At 42.3% G+C, this 23,625-nt stretch overlaps 1 protein-coding gene across 2 annotated transcripts in view; it reads left to right on the top strand.

The window, feature by feature from the left end:
• The first annotated feature begins 4,311 nt into the window (after nt 1–4,311).
• slc66a2 (solute carrier family 66 member 2) overlaps nt 4,312–23,625 on the top strand; it is a 44,720-nt gene continuing 25,406 nt past the window's right edge. Inside the window, exons 1-3 of one of the 2 annotated variants that reach the window (XM_084311787.1) lie at nt 4,312–5,129; nt 9,266–9,399; nt 14,312–14,362. In XM_084311787.1, coding sequence (XP_084167913.1) covers nt 4,927–5,129; nt 9,266–9,399; nt 14,312–14,362 — 388 coding nt within the window. In that variant the 5' untranslated portion in view covers nt 4,312–4,926. The remainder of the gene's footprint in view (nt 5,130–9,265; nt 9,400–14,311; nt 14,363–23,625) is intronic. The other variant, XM_084311788.1, reaches the window with a different exon arrangement.

The following is a 23,625-nucleotide window of genomic DNA, read 5'->3' as shown; positions in this document are numbered from 1 at the left end:
ATTAAAAATGAAATACTCTAACTTTTCTGATTTCTGAGTTGTTAAGTCTGACATTACAAAAACTAAAAATCCATCAAAATCAGTGTTGTTGCTAATCATTGACACATGATGATTATAACAATTATTAGCCTGTAATAATCCCCCCCAGAAAAATCCACTTTGCATTTAATATATTGAAAATATTTAAATGTGTGTGTTTTTTAACAATAATTTGTGATGCCATCACAAACAATGGCATTTAAAGGGTAAACATTTTAAAAGTCCTGCACCAGCATGTAGGGAATTAAGTCATTGTAACAAAAATCTTCCTGGTGGGGGACCCCCAGACCCCCTGCTTAAAAAGTGGCCTGACTTGGGCTATATTTCGCACTATATTTCCTGGCCTGAATAATTCCCCCAGTCCGGCCCTGCAAAGGGGTGAAAAATTGTCAAATCTGCCAGTTTGAAATACAAAATGATGTAAGTTAGAGTTATCATATCCGAAAATGTTTCCTATATTTTAATTCCCCACAAGAAACACATATTTTAGACACCCCTCATGTTAAGATTTCTTTAAAATTCATGTTTGCACAAAAGTATGGCCCGCCCTAATATGATGACCACTGGTGGCTAGCCAAGACCATCGATGTGGATACTGATCAACAAGATGTAAAAGTGGAATTTCTGCATCCCCATGGTCCAACAGAAAAGGTTCTGTTTCTGCCCAGTTCAAGACATCATAGTGAAACTAATCGGAAATGCAGAAGGAAACGAAGAGGAGAAGTGCAGGGTGAGAAAGTGGAGATCAGGAAGTGGTGTAGAAGAGGTAGATGAAAACAGGGACGAGAAGAAGGGGTCCTGGTCTCCATTACTGTTTTTGTTGTTGGAAACAGTGCATTTTGTAATAGTTGGAAACAATGTATGTAAAGTTTGTTGTTATTACAATTGAGTTAACAAAATGTTCAGTATTAACATTAACAAGGAGTTATTAGTTCTTATCATTGTCACTTCCATCTGTTTAAAAAATGCATGTGTTCATTTATCAGAGATGCATACAATTTAGTCAACTCTGTCAGTTTCTCGTCAACTCCGTCAGATCTTTGTCAACACCGTCAGATGTTTGTTTTTGTTCATTCTGTGGAAAATACAAATTCCTTCTTCAGTTTATGTTGTTTAAGTAATAAAGGAGCATCAGATCTTCATCCTCTTGTCTTATTTACTTAATGATCTTTTTTTTTATCATATCAAAATTAAAAACAAAGTTTGAAAATGCAAATATTTCTAAATCTGTGTTTTCAGAATAGTGTGAAATTACACCTGAGGTTTATATATTATATTTGATTGCATACCAGAGTAACTAAACACTATTACAACATACTTCAGAACCTTAGATTCTTGTTGGACTGGAATAATTAGAATTATATACTTTTTTGTGTGTCTGACGGAGTTAACCCAAATCAAGTTTCAAAGGGAAACATGTGAATTTGTTCAAAATGTTTTTCTATGTAGAGCCCGCACCTTTACATGGTTAAATAGCTCAGACCTTTCTCTACATGAATATACAACTCTAATCAATATAGTGTGCATTCTCAAAATATAATATTAAAAAGTGTTTTGTCCCGACTCTCAAGAATCAGTGATATATAGGTACTTTATTGATTAATCCCCCACTGCACTGTTTCGTTTCTTGTCTGTGTTGGTGTTGTTTACTGTGAAAAAAGATAGAAAATGCATACACTGTATTGCTGCAAAAATTACCAATGTGTTTTACACAAATGGCTCAATAAGGGAATCTGAATCTGAATCTCTCTCTCTCTCTCTCTCTCTCTCTCTCTCTCTCTCTCTCTCTCTCTCTCTCTCTCTCTCTCTCTCTCTCTCTCTCTCTCTCTCTCTCTCTCTCTCTCTCTCTCTCTCTCTCTCACTCTCTCACTCTCTCTCTGATTGTGTAGGGCATATTGGCTGCATTTGACTGACTGTGATCATAATATTGATTGATGGCAATGGTGATAGTTGTACCTAATTAAATATTCGCCAATGCGTGGTACATGTTTGCAAAATGTTTGGTATAGCGCCCCCCATGGAGAAGAATGTACGGGCCGCCACTGGGACACGGACAAGTTAAACTAACCGAAAGTTAGTTGTTCACCGACAATCTACAGACACAAACAAACACAGAACCGGACTGTTATATTAAATTAATTGATTGCTGTTTAACGCGTCCGTGTCCAACATATGTGTAAAGGCACAACATATTCCAGTTAACGGTATATTTGTTTAATGATTCGTTATGGCGAAATCAATACTTCCATTTGTATAAATTGCGTTAAACGGAGTTTAGTATTCCTGCCCGGCTCATGCGCATGCGCGCGCTCGGCCAATCAGAGCAACGCGGAAGGGCTTGTTGCTTGCTGAAAGTATTCACGCGGGCGGCGTCATTGCGGCTCTGCAGATATACTCTACTCAGATGGACGGTGGTGACTGTGACGTATGAACTACGAGAAGTGTGGGGGTCGGCGATGGGGAAGAAGGGAAGGAGGAGGTTGGGAATGCCGAAATATCGGATGTGTTGTGGTGGTAGTGTTGACAATTGGAGTTTGGGCGACCTAGGTTGTAAGATTTGCGACTTGTGTTCACATGTTGACGAGTTGATGGTATGGGATGAGCCGTATCCGAGCCCTGTTATCCCCAAGGGTTTGAGGTCGGGAGCTAGAAGTAGGAGTAGGAGTAGGAGTGAACGAAGTATGTCGCCGTTTCCGGGCACTAGTTCCCCCCGGGGTTCGACGTCGGGAGCCAGGGGTGGTGGAGCAAGTGGTGGCCGTGATGAAGGAGAGGGTGTGGATAGGGATATGGAGTGTAGAGTAGGTGAGGAAAACGGGGGAGAGGGGTGGGAGAAGGTGGGGAAAAAGAGCAGGGAAAGTGGGGGGAAGGGGAGTAAGAGGAAGAAAGAGGGGGGAGATAGCTTGAGTGGGTCAGAGGATGAGGGTAGAGAGAAAGAGTTTGTAGGTTTGAATGTAGTGGTGCGATTCGAGGGAGTAGACGGAGTTAGGAACATAGAGCCGAGTCAGCTGTCAAACCTCGTTAGAGCACGGTTGGGAGAGGTAAGGTACGGAAAGGTGTTAGATGATGGGAACTTATTTATAGGGTGTGTAAGTGTAGTGCAGGTAGAGAAGGCTAGGGAAATGAAGAGCATTGGCAAAGTGAAGGTCTGTGGAGTAGGGATAGTAGGGGAGAAAAGGGATGGTGGGTGCAAGGGGGTGATTAGTGGAATTCCAATTAAGGTTAGTATGGAGCAGCTGTTAGAAGAGTTGAGGAGTGACAAACGTAATGGGAAAGTTAAGAGTGTAGTTAGGATGAAGAGAGGTGTAGAGAAGGAGGAGACAGGGACGATAGTTATTCAGTTTGAGGGTGAGGTTAGTCAGAGAGTATTTTTAGGGTTTTTGGCATATAGGGTTAGGGAGTTTGTGCCAAAACCGTTGAGATGTTACAGGTGCCAGGAGTTTGGTCATATAGCTAGGTCATGTAGGAAGGGACAGAGATGTGGTAGATGTAGTGGGGAGCATGAGTATGGGGAGTGTGACATGGGAGTGGAGCCGAGGTGTTGTAGTTGTGGTGGGAAGCATAGTGTAGCGTATTGGGGTTGTGAGGCGATGAAGCGAGAGGTAGTGGTCCAGCAGGTGAGAAGGGATGATAGGATTTCGTATGCAGAGGCAGTTAGGAAGGTAGGTCAGGGAAAGCAAGGTAAGGAAGGAGAAGGGCATTTGGCAGTAAGGGTAGTGCAGGAGGATCAGGGGAAGCAAGGTGAGGATCAGGGGTTTAGAAAAGGGCATTTGTCAGTAGAGGAAGTACAGGAGGAGAAAGGGAGGGTGTGGGGGGAGAAGTTGGAGATAGTGGCATTTGTGACAAGAGTAGTGAATACAATAGTGATGGTTAGCAGTAGGACAGAGAGGTTAAAGTTAGTAGTTGAAGCAGCAGTACTAGACATGGGTATGAAGGGGTTGACAATGGAGCAAGTAACACAGGAGTTAGGGAAGTTAGGGAAGAAGGTGGTTGTGAGTGATCAAGTAAGAGAGTTAGGGAAGGTGGTGGTGAGTGTAGAAAAAGCCAGAGTCAGCCCACAGGAGGCAATGAATGACTCGTAGATTAGGATTGGATAGGGTGGTGATGTTAGGGAAGGGGTTTTGTTTTGGGTATTATGGGGTTTAATGGATCGTACAGTATGTGGCGGTATGCGCCTTCAGTGGTCGTGATCTGCCATTAACTCATGGAAGAAGAAGAAGAAGAAGACTGTGACGTATCAGGAAGCGTTTGATGGTTCTGTTGTGTAGAGTGGGAGGTTGGTTTCAGAGAACAAGGTGGATTTACAACAACCAGGGAACAACAACACACTTGTGTATCTCTAGTTTCTTGATTCAAAAAGCTATATTATTGTGTGTCTCAGAAAAGTTCGTACGGTATTTTCCTCGTCTCTGGTGCTGTTTTACAACTGCACAACATGGGCCTACTGCAACATCTAACTCATTTGAATCAGAAAATGAGTCGCGTTTAGAAGAAGTGGTAGGTCGTGGCGTGGACCAAAACAATCTCTCCGCAACATTTATGTTGTGTGCAGTGTTTATACTTTAATGTTTACATTGTGTCGTATATTGTTCTTGGTAGTGTTACAGACAGTACGCCATCGTCATCTCCGACCAGAGGCTGTTGTTGGGCTCCTGATGGCGTGGCACAAGACGATGCTGTGTTTTCTTGTCTAGTCTGCGAAGACAATTTTGAAAAATCTGCAGAATTTCGTGTAGAAAAAAATTGCCATGTGTTCCATAATAAGTAGACGTCATATATTTTGAAACTGGTTGGTTGAGCTTTGTGTGCACGGAGGAGAAGGCTTCCGATATTTGCCCCAAAGTATTGTCATCTGTTGCCCAACAAAAGTGAGGGAATAGCTTATTAAACATGGAAGATGAGGTCGTGGAGCAGGTGATGTATGTGCTCAACCGTCTGGTGATGTGGGTCGCTGCTGGTGCCATGGTGTTCGGTGGGGTAGTGCCATACATCCCTCAGTACAGAGACATCCGTCGGACGCAGAATGCGGAAGGATTCTCCACCTATGTGTGTCTGGTCCTCCTTGTGGCCAATATCTTGCGAATCCTCTTCAGGTAAGATGGGACACCTCAGTTATTCTCTCAGAAGAACAGGTTTTACTGGCCAGACTGGCTCCAATTCCAATTCACTGGTCGGCTCTAATTCCAATTCACTGGTCATAAGAGACGCACACACCCCAAGCTACTTCAGTCTCATGTCCCATTAAGTTTGATCATGGAAGCAATATGGAAAAGAAAATTGCCTCATTGCAAGCCCCGACACCTTTTTTTATTGTATGCTGATTGATTGATTGAAAACTTTAACAGATTGCAGAATGGGTACAGTACAGCTCAATACATACAATTGTTAAGGGGGTGCAGACCAGAGAAAGTCTTTCGTCTTGTTTACATCAGGGTCCCCCATTTTCAATTCATCATAACATATATGACACACTCCACAGCCGCAGTTTATAAACACGTCATATCAAGTTAGTAGATAGTAAGAAGTTGCCTAAATATATTTTCACATTTACATTTTGAAGTCCTCAAATCTCAGGTCGTCACCTACACGTCACGGTCTGGAACAGACTGCATGTCAAAGTACTATGAAGTAGGCTAATCCTTAAAGTGTGTCCAGCCAAGCGTCAAGTAATCAAAATGAACAGACTCAAGACATCTGTCTTCTTGGTAGCTTTGGCGATCTACTTAAAGCAAGAACAATGCAGCCAGTGTAGTGGCTTATCACTTTTCTCCAGTAAACCACACAACTTATCTTTTGAAACTGCACTTAAGCTGACCACAGGAAACTAAACATATTATTTAATCTTTATTTAACCAGGGAAATCATTAAGAACAAATTCTTATTTATAATGCCGGTCTGGCCACTTAGCCTGCATGCTTATATTAGATTAGATTCAAATGTATTGTCATCGTACAGTACAACAAATATAATTGGACATCTGAGTGCAAGGTAACAGTAAAGTGCATCAACAATATACAGTGTAACATAACAAGTTATTAAATGGAATATATAACAAAGCTACTGAATGAATATGCTAATCTGATGTATGTACAGTATTATTACACTGATGGAAGCAATACTGGCCAGTGGTACAACTAATAACTAGGTATGGGATATATACAGAAACAGGAATATATGGAGATATATTCTTACAGATAAATATATGGTATACGACTATACGTATACAGTGTTATTGTACATGGCTATCATACAGTGGTATATGGGTAGACTAGCTTGAGGTAGGTATGATTACAGTGTGAGGCAGTTGTAGGCAGTGGACGCAGTAGATGGGTATAAAGGTCATTCAATTGTCTAATTTCAACTGCCATTTAATTCAACTGTTCCATCAACACTGTGCTACCATTGTGCCCATGGACTATGCATGAGAGAGATAAGAACTTAAAGCAACAGTCAAAACTCCCTCTCCAACGGATGAAACTGAGGTGGTCTTGTCGTGTCCTGATGCTATCTGACATAATATTATGTAACACGTCAGAAATTACATTTAGCCTGTACTCTTCTGTCGAGGTGAAGGATTCGATCATATTTTGTCTTCGAGTGTAAACCGATGCTTTTGATGTATGAAAGTTTGCTCATCAAACTTGGCACTGGCAGTAAAAGTAATATTGGTCCATCTGTACATCAGAACACGTTTTACTTAGGGCTCGCGTCCACCTGCCTCATATTTATGACCGCACGCGTCTTTTTTCCAATGTATTCCAATGGGGAGGGGCCGTATGCGGCCGCCTATAGGAAGTGCGCTGCAGTCGGCTTCTTTTTTCAGCGCCTTTCAGCTTTATTGTGCGGCCGCACCAGCGTTTAAAGTTTAAACTTGCTGAACTTTTTTTCTCACCGCATGCGCCCGCCCCAGTACTACCGGGCGCACTGCCAGCGTTTTTCAGGTGAAAATGTGAGATAGGTGGACCCGGGCCCTTATTCTACACACTGAAAAGCTTCAGGCTCATTCCAGTTTGTTCATATTGAATGTTACACAGTACACCTGTATTGACGTTAGAAGAGCAAACCTGCCTGATCCACCCTGAAGGCAAGCGTGTGTCTGCTCCAATGTTCGTGGCTAGAAGGTATCAGCGTTTGTTTAGTAGATTATTTTTAGCCATACTCGTGAGTATTCATAGTATTATCATGTTGTACAATATGGCGCAGTGCCACAGCTCATTAGCCCTGGTTGTCATTTAATGATCATTACCGGCTATTCAATTACAATCACCAGCTGTTTGTTGTTGTTGTTGTTGTTGTTGTTGTTGTTGCCAACTAAAAAACTATTGATATGACGCCATGCCATGAACGTGAAACACCGCTCATCGGTCACGCTTCATTTAATGATCATCGGCTGTTATTTGATTACAGTGTCCTGCTGTTCGCTGGCCAGCTGTAGGCTACACACTGACATATCACAGTCTCTTGCTACAGTGAGTACACACTGGCCAGCTGTAGGCTACACACTGACCAGCTGCAGGCTACACACACTGACCTACATCCATCTGAGGCTACGTGGTGCTGATGAATGGCGTGCTGTGATTAAACTGTAAATACAGTCATGCAGCCAGTCATGGAATGACTCTGACGCTTTGCAGCGTGTGGTGGATCAGAATGAGTTCATTCTCTTTATACAGAACAGTGTCCTACGATCCAGGGTATCCTCCTCTGTGATTTGTATTCATTTTCGAACCACAATCTTGTGGGTGAAACTTTGGAACAGGATCAGAAGCTTGGACAATTGCTAGGCTATAATACTGTTCACCACTTAGCCCCCAGCTGAAGAGAAGCGCTTTGTTCAATTGACCTATATCTCAACTCCCCCCGCCCTCTTTTCTTGATCCTCCGATGATCACAACTGTCTCTTTCCTCGTTTGTCAGAGGGAAGCAACAGTTGTGATGGGAGGATCAAGGAAAGAGGGCCTTGTCAAGTTGAAAATGTATCATTATTTGACCAAATGGTAAATACGATGTGATGGAATTCGGATGCCCTTGTTGGGTCGTAAAGTCAGGACCAATCGTATGCAAGGCAGCTGATTCAGCCACATTATTCAACCTTTCTTTCTTGATGATGGTGGGGGTTTGAGCCATTCTTAGGAATCCCAGCTTGTCACCATCATATTTCTGATGATGTCTCAGGATATCATAAAAGTATATTTGCACCACAAAAGGTGAAGCCAGGGTCAGTGACCTTTCTGTGACGTCGCACCTCGTAAACTGAACTCTAGTTTACCACTGGTGTTTACCACTTCGTACGCCGTTCAAGTGCACCCTCCTGGTGGTAAACATAAACTTCCGACTTTACGAGTTGACAAGGACCGACCAAACAACAAGATTATTGAGTACAACAAGATTATTAGATATTATCTTGTTGTCCATAGGATTTAGGGGTTTAGGATGCAAGGGCTTTCACATTGGCCTGTACTAAAAATGAGTTTGTTAGCGTTTTGTTAAAGTTTCAAGTGTACATGTACATTAGAGTGAAATGCTTGGTTCTGTATGAGCCCTCTGAGATGTGCTACAGTAAAAAGCAAAAAAGAATAAAGTCTAGACACTATACAAAATATACAATATACAAACTAAAGTACAACCTAAAGTATGAAATGCAAATGTTTAAATTGTAAAAATTCGTTATGGATGTAGTGCAAATCTTTTTGTAATAAATAGATCAAATATGGTGTAGTGTTAAAAGTGTTTAAAGTGTCTAAGTGAATGTTAAAAGTGAGTGTTTGTTTAAAGTGAGTGGGTGTGTGTGCACAATGATTGTAGATGGGTGGTTAGTGATTCATAGTCATTGAGCATCCTGAAGCTCCTTGTTACCATTTTATATCAAAGTCAACTTTATTGTCAGTTTTCCATTTGTACAAGACATACAGAAAATGTTAATCTCGTTTCCCCCCATTCCCACGGTGTATATAAAAAGACATAGACAATATAAAACACGAGTAACACATACGTAGGACACAATATACAATACACTATATACAGGACCATGTACAATATAAATAGAAGCTAAAATGAAATGAATGAATGAAATAAAAATAACTTCTCAAAGTACCCAAGGTACAGGGTTAAAAACAAATACAATTACACACAAAAAAACACAATATTACAAAGTTTTGTTAACTTGCTTATTTCTTAATTTTTTTTATTATTATTCATCGTTGTTGTTTTGGCTCATATCTTTCCGCAGGTTCGGTCGCTACTTCGAGACGCCGCTCCTGTGGCAGAGCATCATCATGATCGCCACCATGCTGATCATGCTCAACCTCTGCACCAGCGTCCGCGTGGCGACCGAGCTCAACACCAAGCGCCGCTCCTTCACAGGTCAGACCGACCGCCGCAATGTGAATCTTCAGACAAGTGTTGTTTTATGTGTGTGTGTGCAGGGTATCTGCAGGGTAATTCTCAATTTAAGGCCTCAAAAGGTATTCCAAACTCATAATTTCATTTGCACAGGTATTGCACTTTTTGCACAGGCAGCCGAGCCGCTGGGAGATTATATAATTTGGAAAATTTGATGATGTGTTTTTGTATTCAAGTTGTTGGTTTTTTTGCGAGGCTACCGGGAGCTTGGTGCATCTGGGCCCCGTTCCCCGTACCTGGCTAACTGAGTTAGCCGGATAATTTCCAGCATAGCTTGACTTAAGCCGGACCTTTCTGTTCCCCGAAGTCGGATTTTCTAAATCACCATGGTAACGGATCAGAAAGTTTGAACCTGGTCCGGAGCAGGGTTAAGTTCAGTTAGCTGGATGAACCATAGCCACGCCCTCGCAAAGAAATGCCAGCTCGCTTCCTGAAATATTTCTCACAGTCTAGATATACCATTCTGAATTATGTTTTTGTGCTTCGTTTTCCTAGAGGGGGCTTTTGAAATGTATAATAATAGAACTAAATGCTGATAATAAATCATATTCAGCCTATAGATTTACTTTGTCCTAAATAAAATAATGCACGTCATATACGGCGCTCGGAGTCGCGATACACGCTGCATGTGGTTATTTTAATAACGGCGCATTGCAAATGTGAATCCCGCAGGGATATTTTTAATGGATGAAACCTATCGGCCGTTTGGCTCTGATTAGTTTCATATATTCTCCGCTGTAGATTTGCTTAACGGAGCGCCCGGATTGTGTTTCATTCAAGCATAAAATTGAAGTGTCTATGCGTGGATTGTGGTTTTTGTGGATTATGAATTACGAGGAATCTGAGGATTGTTGAATTGTATCATCACTCACACGTTATTGTGATATTGTAACTGGGATTAAAATGTCTGAGAATGAGATGCGCTGTTTGACGGATTTGAGCAATTGAATGAGCCGTTGACGTCACATTAATGCATTTGAGAATAAAGAGATAAAACTTCATTCAAAAGAAAAATATTCGAAACACGTGACTCTTGTATTGATGGATACACAATGGATATATCCCGTCTGGCACAGTGGTGCAACGGCTAGTGCTCACTCCTGTCAAGCGGACGACCCTAGTTCGAGACCCCGCGTTTCCAATATATATTTTTTGGAATATAATATTAATGAATATACGCAAAAGTAGCCTAGTTTTAAGTTAAAATATTATAAATCTACATGCATTGAGGATGTCATTCTTTATATAGCTCTCAAAGTGCACCAAATTGAAGTATTTACATTGCAAAAAGAAGAAAATAAATTAGAAAAGACGGGGATTCGAACGCGGGTTGTCCGCGTGAAAGGCATAAGTATAAACCATCAGACCACGGTGCCAGACAAATAAAACATCCACCATACATCCATAAATGGATAAGAGAGCCGTATCCTTATTCTGAAATAGTTGAACTAATTATTTTCGCTAGCAAGATCTCATTTGATTATTCAATCCATAAACCTACTGCCAGCAGGCACATTTAAAGAAATATAATCTGATTGATTGGGGTAATGAGGGACTTAAAATTAGCCTATAGATTATGCATTTAACTTGTCGGCGAGGCTATTGAGCCGTACTGTATTGTACCCATTCTGCAATCTGTTAATAAAGTTTTAAATCAATCAATCAATCAATGCCGTTAGAAAATCAGGATTTCTGCGATCGACATCTGCTGTCTTTTCAGCTGAAGCGGCCGCGCGCAATTATCCTGAGTCTCAAGTCTGGTTCAAATGAACGAGACTGAATCAGCGTTCGAGGAACAGGAAAATCCCGGATTCAAACATCGGGTTAATTGAATCTGGATAATGGGACTCTTGATCGACTTAGTTGAACCAGGTACGGGGAATAGGGCCCTGGTGAGAGCTTGTTTGGAACGAGTGAGGACTTAAAATTGTGCAGCCGGCAGTTCAGTGTTGCTGTGTTTATTTGTTTAGTTGCTAGTATGGTCATGAAATTGGTATAACATTTTTGCTCTAAGTGGTATTTAAAAGGTCTTAAATTGAACTTGTTGACACCTGCAGATACCCTTGTGTGTGTGTATGTGTTTGTACATAGTACACTCAGACCAAAGTTACAATGACACGACTCGTAAAACTTCTACTGTTTGATCGGTTCCAGTTAAATCCGCTCGAGCAGAACATTTACACAGCGGGTGAAAAAACAAACACTCACAGGAAAGGGGAGTGTGAGCGAATTAAACTAAGTGTTTTCTATCTATTTATATTCCAGCACATTTATCACAGTGTAATTTAATACTGTTCCCAACTTCCCCAAATGTTAAGTGTTATGAAAGAAAACACGTTCCTTTGACCTGGATGTTGTTTATCTGACCCAGAACTTGAGGCTTTTCGCTGGCGTGTTTCTTTTTCTAATATGAATTATTATGCACCATGCCCTGAAAAGATTATCGTGCTTTTTTTCATGTTCAAAAAGGAAGTGTTCACCCAAATCTGAGTATTTTTTTTAAATTTGTTTAAGAAAATAGACGTGTTTTATCTGTTCTAGAAAAGAGACTCAAAGATGAACGTTTTTTAATGTGTTTTCTTTAATCTTGGGTATGGTGTGAGTCAAACGCAGGTAATTAACTATTATTACTGAGGATGTTTTCCTAATATTGTGCTCATATTTCATAGTGGCAGAGATGCTTATCATACTTAGTAGGGAGGCCCCGATCGATCGGCCACCGATCGTTATCGGCCGATAATCAGTATAAATATGCGATCGGTGATCGGTGATAATGCTTTATTTTCGCAGATCGTCAAATCCGATCGAAAAACATGATCCAATTCTGAGCGGAGATCTCACTCGCTGAGTTCTGTCTCAGACACACGGAGAGAGCAGCGGCGTCTGCTCCTCCTCCTCCAGCCCCTCCCGCACCCGTGTACTGTAAACACTAGTATAGTCTAGTCTAGTGGGACACTGGGACCTCCGTGAGCTAACGTTAGCTACCGTTACAAAATGACCCAGTCAACTATTCACTTTTAGTTTAATACATGAGGCATTGTTAACGGTATCTAGCCGGCTAGCTACTGATAGCTCCTGATATCAACAAATGCTCCAGCAAGTCTAGTAGTGCATGATAGCTCACGTTAGCTCACGTTAGCTTACGTTAGCTCACTGTTCAAAACGAAACGTCCTATTAAACTAAATAGTTCACTGAGGCGTTGTCTTAACGTTATATAGCCGGCTAGCAGTAGCTACAGATAGCTCCTGATATCAATGTCTTATAACATTGATTCGATGCGTATTCGAGCTGAGGGCATGTTGAATGTGATCAATAGGGTCCAGCTGCAGCTCCGGAGAATCCTGGCCGTAGCTGGAGGCTACTCGAGTACACACAGACAGTGGAGCTGTTTGCAGGTAGCGAGCATTTTGACTGTGGCGGTCTCGCAGATAATACAACTACAAGTATGATTATATAATATATATATTTTATTAAAAAAAAATCTTTATTTTTTTTAATCAAAAACGATCGGTATCGGCCGATATGGCTCAAGACTATCTGTGATCGGTATCGGTGGCAAAAAACGTGATCGGGGCATCCCTAATACTTCATCATGATAATAAAAGTGTAAATTCTAGAAGCGTTAAGGTTAATTGATTTAGATGTAAAGCAAATCGTCCTTCAGACCATGACATTATTGCAATCTCTCCTCTAAAGCTACATTTGAGTGACTGATGGTAGGGAAATATCATATAGGTAGATAAATGGGTGGGCTAATCATGTGCTCCTCAATTATTGTAATCAAGTAGCCCGTCTTATCACAGAACAACCATAGAGACCGGTTGAGATGGAGGGATAAGTTATTCAAAGGCAGCTACAGTTTCTGCTCTGAAACAACATCTTAATGCTCGCCCTGAAGTCGATGCATCCTGATAAAGTCACCCCATTTGTCAAACCACTTTATACCGACAGAAGGTACTGAGATCCTATGTGATGCTTTAAAGCGATATGGAAGATCTGTAGAACATCTGACTGCTATACGTTCTTCTTAGTTCTTATACTGCTGCTCACTTTCACCAGTCGCTTCTGTGTTCGCTTTGCGGAGAATAAAGAAGCTCTTTTCTCTCTCCTCCCCATTCATTGTCATGTGTTTTTAAGAAAACGAGTCTCAAAAACATACTTTCTAATTAAAATATGAAGGTTACTCAAAACGGAACGTTAAAGGTTATACATAAAAATATGTTTATGTTCTATTTGCCAAAGAGGATCCATCGTGACACATTGTAATGTTGTACGTATGACTCATGCATGCCCCCCTCCCCCCAAACCTATCCATTGTTATCAGCTTGGACAGGACATCTTTCCAGATACAGAACCGACCTATCTCAAACCCCGCCGTCTTTTCTTGATCCTCCAATCACAACGGTTGCTTCCAAAGACAGTTGTGATTGGAGGGCGGGGCTTGAGGTAGGTCAATTGTCTCGTATAGCACTGTGGTGCAGTGTGTAATATTCCACACTTTGTATGTTTATTAAAGCACTCGCTAGTTGGAAACAGGCTTACGGCGTTCTAGATCACGGATTATGGATTTGCAGATAACCGATTTAGTGATTACTTGCAATGATACACAAATTGGAGATTAAATCCTGTGTGGCCCTTTTTATAATATGCTTTGTCTGAGCAGGGATTAATCCATCATGGAGCTATGACTAATTCCCCCCCCCCCCCCCCCCCCCCCCCCCCCACAGGGGTGACAAGCAGTGTTGTGAACCCCCCTGTAGGTAGAGAAACTTAGCCCGTCACAGATCTTTTTTTTTTAACAAGAGAAACCAAGCTCTCTTCTCTCTCTCTCTCTTTCTTTCTTTCCCCTCTTATTTTGTTCTGTGTTTGTAGCCACAGATAGTAAGGATGAGGAGATCAAAATGGCTAAGAAGCTCTTTCTGGGTATGTACTGTACTCGCTGTTCTGTCCTCCATCAGACATTCAGTTGTAGTTCATCTCTCTCTCTCTCTCTCTCTCTCTCTCTCTCTCTCTCATTTCCTCTCCATCTTTCCTTTTGTTTCCTTTCACCTGCATGATCCCAACGCCGCTGTCTCGTCCTCCTCCTCCGCCCGGACTAACACCATGACTCAACACGTCATTAACACCATGACCCAACACGTACTTAACACCATGACCCAACACGTCATTAACACCATGACTCAACACGTCATTAACACCATGACTCAACACGTCATTAACACTATGACTCAACACGTATTTAACACCATGACTCAACATGTCATTAACACCATGAGTGACTCAACACGCCATTAACACCATGACTCAACACGTCATTAACACCATGTATTGAAAACCCTGTGTTTTAATCGCATGTAATCCTGGTGTTATCCATTTGATTTATCCATGCATGGCACATTCTCTCATTGAGTGGTTTTATGATCTAACGAATGCATGGAACCCGACGGGGGGGGGGGGGGTTGTCTTGTGATGATCATACTGTATCATTGTGTAGTAATGCGTAATGGTTTTGCATGTGTTATTTATGCATTATTCTTATGGGATGAATGAAAGCAAAGAGCTCAAAGAGGAAGTTCATGCATTCTAGACTCTTACTGTGTGTGTGTGACGTGTACTAACCTTTATTCACTGCCATTGTAGATGTGTACATTATGGGTTTATTGGTTAGTCGTATTTTAAGATAGCTAGTTACTGATTTTAGTAGACTTGCCCTCGCAATAAATCGACGTGGTTTGGAAAAGTTGGCCAGCGACGGAACGCTGTGTTTGAGATCCACTGTGCCGACATGTTTCTCTGTTTGTTTTTACTGCTAACCTTGACACGGCGCACGTTAATGTCTAATCTGCCTGCCTACACTCTTCAGCTCTACATCCCCCGCATGGTGGATATTGTTGATATTTAAGACACTTGATCTGGATGTGGCTTTGATGGCCTTCCACCACTAACTCTTGATGTTGTTTGTCTCTTTTAATTCCTGACTTTCTTTTTTAAATTATCTTTAAAACTACAGTTGGTTTTAAGTCGTTACTGATAGTCAAGCGATTCCATGTACAGACTGGGGACATATTATGTTCTCATCAGCGTTTCCGTTAGCCGGTAATTACCGGTATTTGACTGGCAAAATCTGTTGAAGTCCGACATATTTAATCTCTCCGGTCATAATGTCCGGTGAAAATAATTCCCTCTAAACACAATTAGATTATTTGAATTGTATTAAAATAGGCTAAAATTATATAGCCTATGCGATGAACGAAACAATCTCACCAAGCAGCCGGTCTAATAATGACATCCTGCTGTCAGCGCGAGCTGGCTGCTGATATATTTACGTGAAGCATGGCTTGGCAGGGTGCAGTACTCCAATTCAGCCATTGGCAATTCAGCTGTTGGGTGGGGGCGCTGCTGACACCACTGCTCTGCTCTGCCTGCTCCAAGTGCTCCATGCTTCACGTAAATATATCAGCAGCCAGCTCGCGCTGACACAGCGGTGCCAAATTTCTCAGTTCTTCGCTTGATATAATTAATACAAATGTCCAATATAACGGAATTAGTTAGCTCATAAAAATGTGATTATAACAGACTGCTGTTTATTAAGGTCGGGCAGACTGCCCACCGACACCTCAAGTCGGCAGCAGCAGCACGAAGTCTCGAGGGACTTATTTTATTTGGAATATATTAATGACTGATACGCAAAAGTAGCCTAGTTTTAAGTTAAAATATTATAAATGCCTTGATGATGTCATTCTTTATATAGGTCTATCAATTGTTTTTAAGCTCAATAAACTCTGACCGGAATTTATCCCATTTGTCCGGTAGATTGAAATCTACCGGACACTCAGACCTGCAAAAAAAAATTCTAACGGAAACCCTGGTTCTCATGTTGATTTAGCCTTTACACAGTATGTGTGTGTGTGCGCACAGTATGCTGTTTTAAAAAGGGATTATAGATAAGCAAGAGAACCAGCTTGCTTTTTCATCATCATCATCATCATCATCATCATCATCATCATCATCATGACGCACTGAGGAAGACGAGCACTCGTGTTTGATCTCGGGTTCAACCCCAATCACAGTCACATGCGAGTTGATCATCTTGTTACTGTTTTACATCAGACATCATATGACTGTCCGTTGCCTCATTTCACATGGGATGATCAGCCTGCTATACAACGTCTCTCCGCACTTCATTGTACTGTACATGGCAGGATTAGCTGCTAGCTTGTCAGAAATGCTGTGTTCACACCTGCTGCGAAGCCACCGGTTGGAGTGGAACTCAGGTTGTGGACCCCCTTGAAAACGAGATGGTTTCATCTCAAGGGGTTATTCCCAATAAAGAAATTTCAACAAAAGAGTGATGGCAAATGTGTGCTTTAAGGTGCTGTAAGTGTTTTAATTGTTTTTGTTAAAACAAGTGGTCTATGTGTTAGAATAATAGCTCTACACTCCGACAGCCATCACTGATATAGAGTGTTTGGTCAGTAACATGGGTCTCTCGGTCCCTCTGCTCTGCAATAAACAGGAAATAGATTTTCTGGTATCCCGTTCCCACTTTATCCAATCAGAAGAGAGAACTCCACACTGTAAAAATGGTCAGACAAAAATAAGAAAAAAGTAACAAGTAAACAAGTAAAATAATATGCCAGTGCAGTAAGCGAATCTGATTTGGCAAGATTTCTTGAAATAAGTACAAATATCTAGGGTTCTTTCTCCTGATTGGATGAAGTGGGAAGGGATACCGGAGCATGTATTTTGTCTTTATTGCAGAGAGGAGGGACTGGGAGACCCATGTTACTGACCAAACACTTTATATCAGTGATGGCTGTCGTAATGTAGAGCTATTTAACACTTATTTTAACAAAAAAAGAACACTTACAGCACATTAACTACAGGACTTTTTATTTGGAACTAGAATAGAATAGATAGAATATAAGTACCGGTACTTTATTGATCCTGAGGGAAATTCAGCATCACAGATCGCTCACAATGAACATTCAGTTAGTCAAAAAACTAAAATAACAAATAGGAATAAGAATAAAAATAAAAATACACGGTCAGATATGCATTCTAAAATATACAGTCGAAAATATATAGTAAAATGTAAATGTCCAGGAAGGTATACCTATAGCTAAATGTAAATGTACAGGAAGATATACAGGGATCTACTCTGTGCTCAGTGAGGCACAGTGAGGCGTTGTACAGTCTGATGGCTGTTGGTAAGGACTTCCTGTGACATTCAGTGTAATGATGATAGATATGGCAACTAGTTGGCAAACAGCCTACTAGCACATGGTTCATTCTTGCCCACGTTTCTGTAGTAACATTAAGGGAAGGGAAATACTGTTATCCCCCGGACGAGCACTAGATGGCGCTAGGAAACCAGGGTTACATGATATGAAACGTCACAATTCTCTCCGTCTACTGTGATTCAGGTCTCTTCCAGGAGTGGATATGACAGGATTTGAGGTGGACTTATTCTGACAACATTTTGCATCCCTGAGCGGTCTGTGTTTTCTTCCTTGTGGCCCCGTGCAGACACAGTTACCACAGAGAGCACCAGAAAGTAATAAGACAAGACTGTGGTCTGTGGCGTTCTATTGTTCCGCTGTTGTTTCTCTGTCAGTTTGACAGAGCGGTTGTTTTTGTTCCAGGCAGTAACCCGGTCAAAGGCCAGTGTTCGCTTGGCCTGTCTGGGGTCGTGGGCTGGCTGACTCTGCCTGAAACTTAAGCCTCTACGAACAGCCATCGATCGGCGAGCTCTCCGCCAAAGCCTCGTTAGAATTGACAGAAAGGCATGTCCTTTAATTGCAGCCAGGCCCGTCTGCATGCTCGGTCATTGATCCAGGCCAGAGCAAATATGACGGGCCAGCCGTGTTGTGATCCAGTATTGACGGGGAGAATGAAAAGAGGTGAAGAAACTGGAGAGAGAGATAGAGAGAGAGAGACGGGTAGTAAATAACACAGGATGTGACCGCTCAATATAGCACATTCGTTCCGTAGGATGGATTTGATCAAAGTTATTACTGCAGGGGAAAATCATTTCAACTGAGCGTGTCGGCTCATAATATAACCTCTTGTCACTCTCGCTCCAGTGGGTCTTGACGGGTGGAATGGCTTCGCCTTGTGCGGTACTTTTCCCCACAATTATGTCCTCGCTGGTGGTCTCTCTTAACAGCGGGTCTGCGTCTCAACGTGCGTCTCTCTATGATTGTGGAGTGTGTTCTCAACGTGCATCTCTCTATGATTGTGGAGTGTTCTCAATGCGCGTCTCTCTGTGATTGTGGAGTGTGTTCTCAACTCTCTTCTGACTCCCCATTGCCGCACGAATCCGCTTCAAGGCCCTCGACATGGCATAACGCGCAGCGACGGGAACGGCTCCCGCCTACCTCCGGTCAATGGTCTCTAACTACACACCCTCAAGACCCCTACGCTCTGCATCTTCTGGCCGTCTCAGACCCACTCCTATACGAGCTCCGGGAGGGTCAACAAGGAGAAGCCGCCTTTTCTCAGTCCTTGCCCCACAATGGTGGAACGAACTACTACCCACCCCAGTTAGGGCAACCGAAACCCGTCCAATCTTTCGCCGTTCAACCAATATCTGAAAAATATATAAGAAATAACCCTAACTAACCTTACTGTCATGCACTTGTCCTAATAAACTAACCTACACTGTAGCACTCAACACTTTGATGAGCATTGTGTTACTCAGCTGATAGAGTTGTGCCCTTCCTGATGACTTGTCGTACATGAACTTGTAAGTCGCTTTGGATAAAAGCGTCAGCTAAATGACACAATTTTAAATGTAATGGCTCTGTGATTGTGGAGTGTGTTCTCAACGCGCGTCTCTCCCGGTTCACACTCCAGGGTGTTTGTTCCCCTCGCAGCGCCACGGTCTCAGAGGCGCGGCATCATTATCGCAAAACAACAGGCGCTCGCGTCGCTAACTGTATGACAGAAAAATAGCCCCCGATTCACTGTTGAATGTACTCGCTGTGGCGTTCACACTGAGACGGATAACCGCCACGTGACCTTTTGGCGTCGTAGCTCAATACTGTGACTTCTTCAATTCAATAAAGTTTTATTGTCATTGTATAATGAGCGAGGCACATGTACAACAAAATCAGAGTCAATCAGAGACGGTACAGGGCAATCAAAAAAAAAACGATATAAATCATCATCATCATAAGACACTGGTGGTAGTCAGGTAAAGTGACGGTGCATAATAGTGCATGCATGTGATGGGTAAAGTGGTTAGAGTGCAGAGTTCATCAGGGTTACAGTCCTGGGGAAAAGCTGTTTTTTAATCTAATGGTGCGAACCCGGAGACACCTGTACTGTTTCCCACTTGGAAGGCCATCGATGAGCTCCAGTATATTTGACGCTATGGTCATTTGTTTTCCCAATACAAGTTTTAAGAGTTTTATTATATGAAATTATTTTGTATTATTTACTATTATAATTTCTTTTGCACAGCTTTCATTCAGAACAGTTACTTTTCGTTCACTTTTCCTTGGCAAAATGTATGGTTACTGCTCTGTGCATGTTTTACATTTAGCAGAATCTGAGAAAAACGTAACAAATATTGTTCAACATTTGCACACCATTATCGGTATACATTAAAATGCAGTGTATCGTCTTAACCCTTTCACTGCCGCACTACCAAACGGTTAACCCTTTCACTGCGACAATACACAGAAGGTTAACCCTTTCACTGCCACACGACAGCCGGTCAGAAGCCGGCGACCGTCGGTTGTGTGATAGTAAAGGGTTAACCTTCTGTCATGTGGCAGTGAAAGGGTTAAGTGCGGAGTATCTCTGTCTAGGCATTAAGAGTAATACCAGTCTATCAGCCCAATCGCCATCGGGATATAGAGGAGGGTGGGTCGCGATGCACTCCATTCCCCTCAAGTGGAAGATCCCCTCAGTCCTCCGCTGTGAACCACTCTGCTGGTGAGATCAGTATCCCTGTTGCACTGGGGCCTGGGGACGGAGCTGGTTATCACTGCAGGGAATTGATTCTAGTCTCTGGTTCCAATAGCATCTTAATCTGGTTAATCTGGAAGACGGGAGAGACTGTCGGGTTGTAAGCCCTTAAGGAGATTAAAAAGATCAGACCATTTTGCACAAATCGGTTGTGCGTCTTGTTTTTTTGTCTGCATGCAGGTGGAGGTAGATGTGTGTGTGTGTTTGAGCCTGCACGGAGCGCAAGGAGGAGGCGGGCTCGGAGCATCCGTCTGTGTCTCTACGGCCGCCTGATGCAAGCGCTTGGCACTCTGAGCATGTCTGTGTATCATAACGGAAAGTAATGGCACTGCAATAGTGGTAGCCGGATGAAGTTCACGGTGGACTGGCGATGAATCCATCTGCGACGGGAACACTGTTCTAGTTACTGTTGCTCTCGCTTGCCCAGGCCCAGTGGAGTTCCTAGCTTATTTGACGCCCCCTCCCTGTTTCATCCTGAGTTGAGTGCGACCTTCCCAGGCAGTCGCTTGCCTAGTCACAAACGGGGTGCCCAGTCGGAAAAGGTTAATTGAATTGGTTAAATGAATCGCCTCCTCGTGCTGCCCTGGGTGGCTTTCCATGTCGCCCACGCCTAAGTCCGCCCCTGCCATGCCCTGGGCCTATACAGAGCTGTGTGATGTAGAGATGCATACTACAGTTTTTCACTGCTGACACCAAATTGGGGTCCTTGAGTGTCACCCATACGGAGTTCCGATCCGTTCGTTTCAACGGAACATTATAGACTCGGATCATTAGTTCGGGGTCATTAAACCCCCAATATCAATTCTTCTCCACTAGAGAGTTCATCCTGTGTGTGAAGAAACAAAGGAAACCAATTCTCTTTGGTATGTGACTCTTGGTATTTAATTCTATTGGGGGAAATTCAACTCCTCAATACCACGTTTCTAAACCTGCTGTCAGCCCAGTATTCAATACCAGCACACAACCATCTCACACCCCCATGCCAGTATCCATTCAATACCAGTGGCATGGGTTACCATTTAGGAACAAACTAGGAAGCAATGGCCAGGCAAAAGATTGGATAAAATGTATCGTCATCAGCACAAGTACAGTACAACGGAAATAAGTTTGCATCTAACCAGAGTGTAAAGTAACAGTAAAGTGCATTAACAATATACAGTGTACAAATGATTCAAATCCCGGACGAGCCCCCATGTCACATATGTTGTTACTTATATTATAGATGTATTAATGAAGTATCTGTTTAAATCTAACTGTACCCATTCAGACTGTGCGTTTCAGCACAAGTCCCGGCAGGAGGAAGGAGTAATGCAAAGCGTTTTCCAAAGTATATAGTATCACATAAACATGATTAAATAAAAGGGGAATGGAACCCATAAACGCATAACTTTGACATAATGTATGGGAGAACAAACAGGAATATATAATAAGACAAACAACAAAAGGCAAAGGGTAAACACTAAACAAATGCAAGTAACCCAACTGTTCACAGGACACGATGAAACTTACATGGTTAATGAACCAGCAAGATACAACAAGGCTACTGAGAATAGAAGTGTCATAAGACGCAAGCAAACTTACATGGTAATCAACACCAGCAAGAACACAATAAAGCTACTAAGAGTAGCGGTGTGAACCAAACGAACACACAATCCCACAACAGTGGCATAAAGCATACAAGTGTGAACCCACAGTTCCCAGTCCCACAACAGTGGCATATAATAATAAATTGGATTTAAAGAGAGAAGCGCCTTTCTCAGACTCGAGGACTGAATAAAAGCAATGAATGTGTGTGGGATCTCAGGTTTTATCCATGCGCCCCTTAATGAGTAATTTCCCTCAGCTGTAGTCATCACCAGGCTTTCAGGAGACTCGACAGGAAGGGGCGAGCAGTACCCGAGAAGGGGAAACAGAAAGGGGGGTTACTAACAAGTAACGCTAATGGGTATAGCTGCTCAGTGGCAGCTCTCGCACTTTTTACCCCCTCGGTTAGTAACTAATTACCCCCCCGATACTGGAGGGTTGATTTTCTTAAAGATTAACTTAACATGTTTAATGTAATTATCAGAAATAATTAGGGGCGAGCAGTACCTGAGAAGGGGAAACGGAAAGGGGGGTTACTAACAAGTAACGCTAATGGGTATAGCTGCTCAGTGGCAGCTCTCACACTTTTTACCCCCTCGGTTAGTAACTAATTACCCCCCGATACTGGAGGGTTGATTTTCTTAAAGATTAACTTAACATGTTTAATGTAATTATCAGAAAATAGCAGCCTACGCAATTTTGGGACACATTTTTGGCAACGATCTAACGATGACCTACCGCCAAAAGGATGTCGTGTTGTAGCGTGATGACATGCTGTACACACGATAACATGGGAAGATTCCATTCGTTCTGTTGTTCCTCTTCAGATCCGTCCTCCTGTTCCCATGGGGCTTGGCACAAGTCGCCGCGTTCCGTTTGGCAGTTTTACAATAATTCATCTCTCTCCTCCGTAGACCGGCTCATGCCGTCTCGAGGGCTAGTTGGATACTCAAGCCTCCAGACGTATACATATTTATGCTACAATCATGGCATTTCCAATATCTCAGGCCTGCGTGTAGCACAGAGGAGGGCATGTATAATGAAAATGCCTCCCCGTTTTTGGATTTCAAGAAAACAAAGCCGGTTGTAATCCCAGGGTCATGTTCCTGAGCCATTTTGCTCCGTTTCCAAAAGTGTTTTAGTTTCTCGATTATGGCAAAATAAAACATAATCTTGATTCTTTTGATTGATATTGACATCAACAATTATTTAACAAGATTACTCATTGATTCGAGATCATACGACTTGAATTTGTTTTGCCTTTCTGCTCGAACAAAGGCTGCCCTTCTGTCATCTTCTACAAGTTACCGGAGTTGTTTCAAAATAACTGGAGAAATAAGATATTTATTCAAGTTAAAACGATGATTGTGCAGCATGTCGTGTTGCGCTCACTTTGTCTTGTGTTGTAAACGCAACGCAACCGTCCTTCACAGCGGTGCGCTCTGCCCCTCCGTTCAAGCCCAGACGGTAGTTTCAGCTCGTGTCGAGAGGGAGGAGGGAGCCACGTTTATTTAGTTATTTTGAAACATCTTTGGTAACTTATAAATGATGACAAAAGGGCAGCATTTGGTCGAGAAGAACAAAACAAATTCAGTCGTCGTCATAATATGATGTTCTCAAATCAA

Source organism: Notolepis coatsorum, assembly GCF_963971535.1.
Source record: "Notolepis coatsorum genome assembly, chromosome: 4".
Lineage (NCBI taxonomy): Eukaryota > Metazoa > Chordata > Actinopteri > Aulopiformes > Paralepididae > Notolepis > Notolepis coatsorum.
This window is presented reverse-complemented; position numbering and strand designations above follow the sequence as displayed.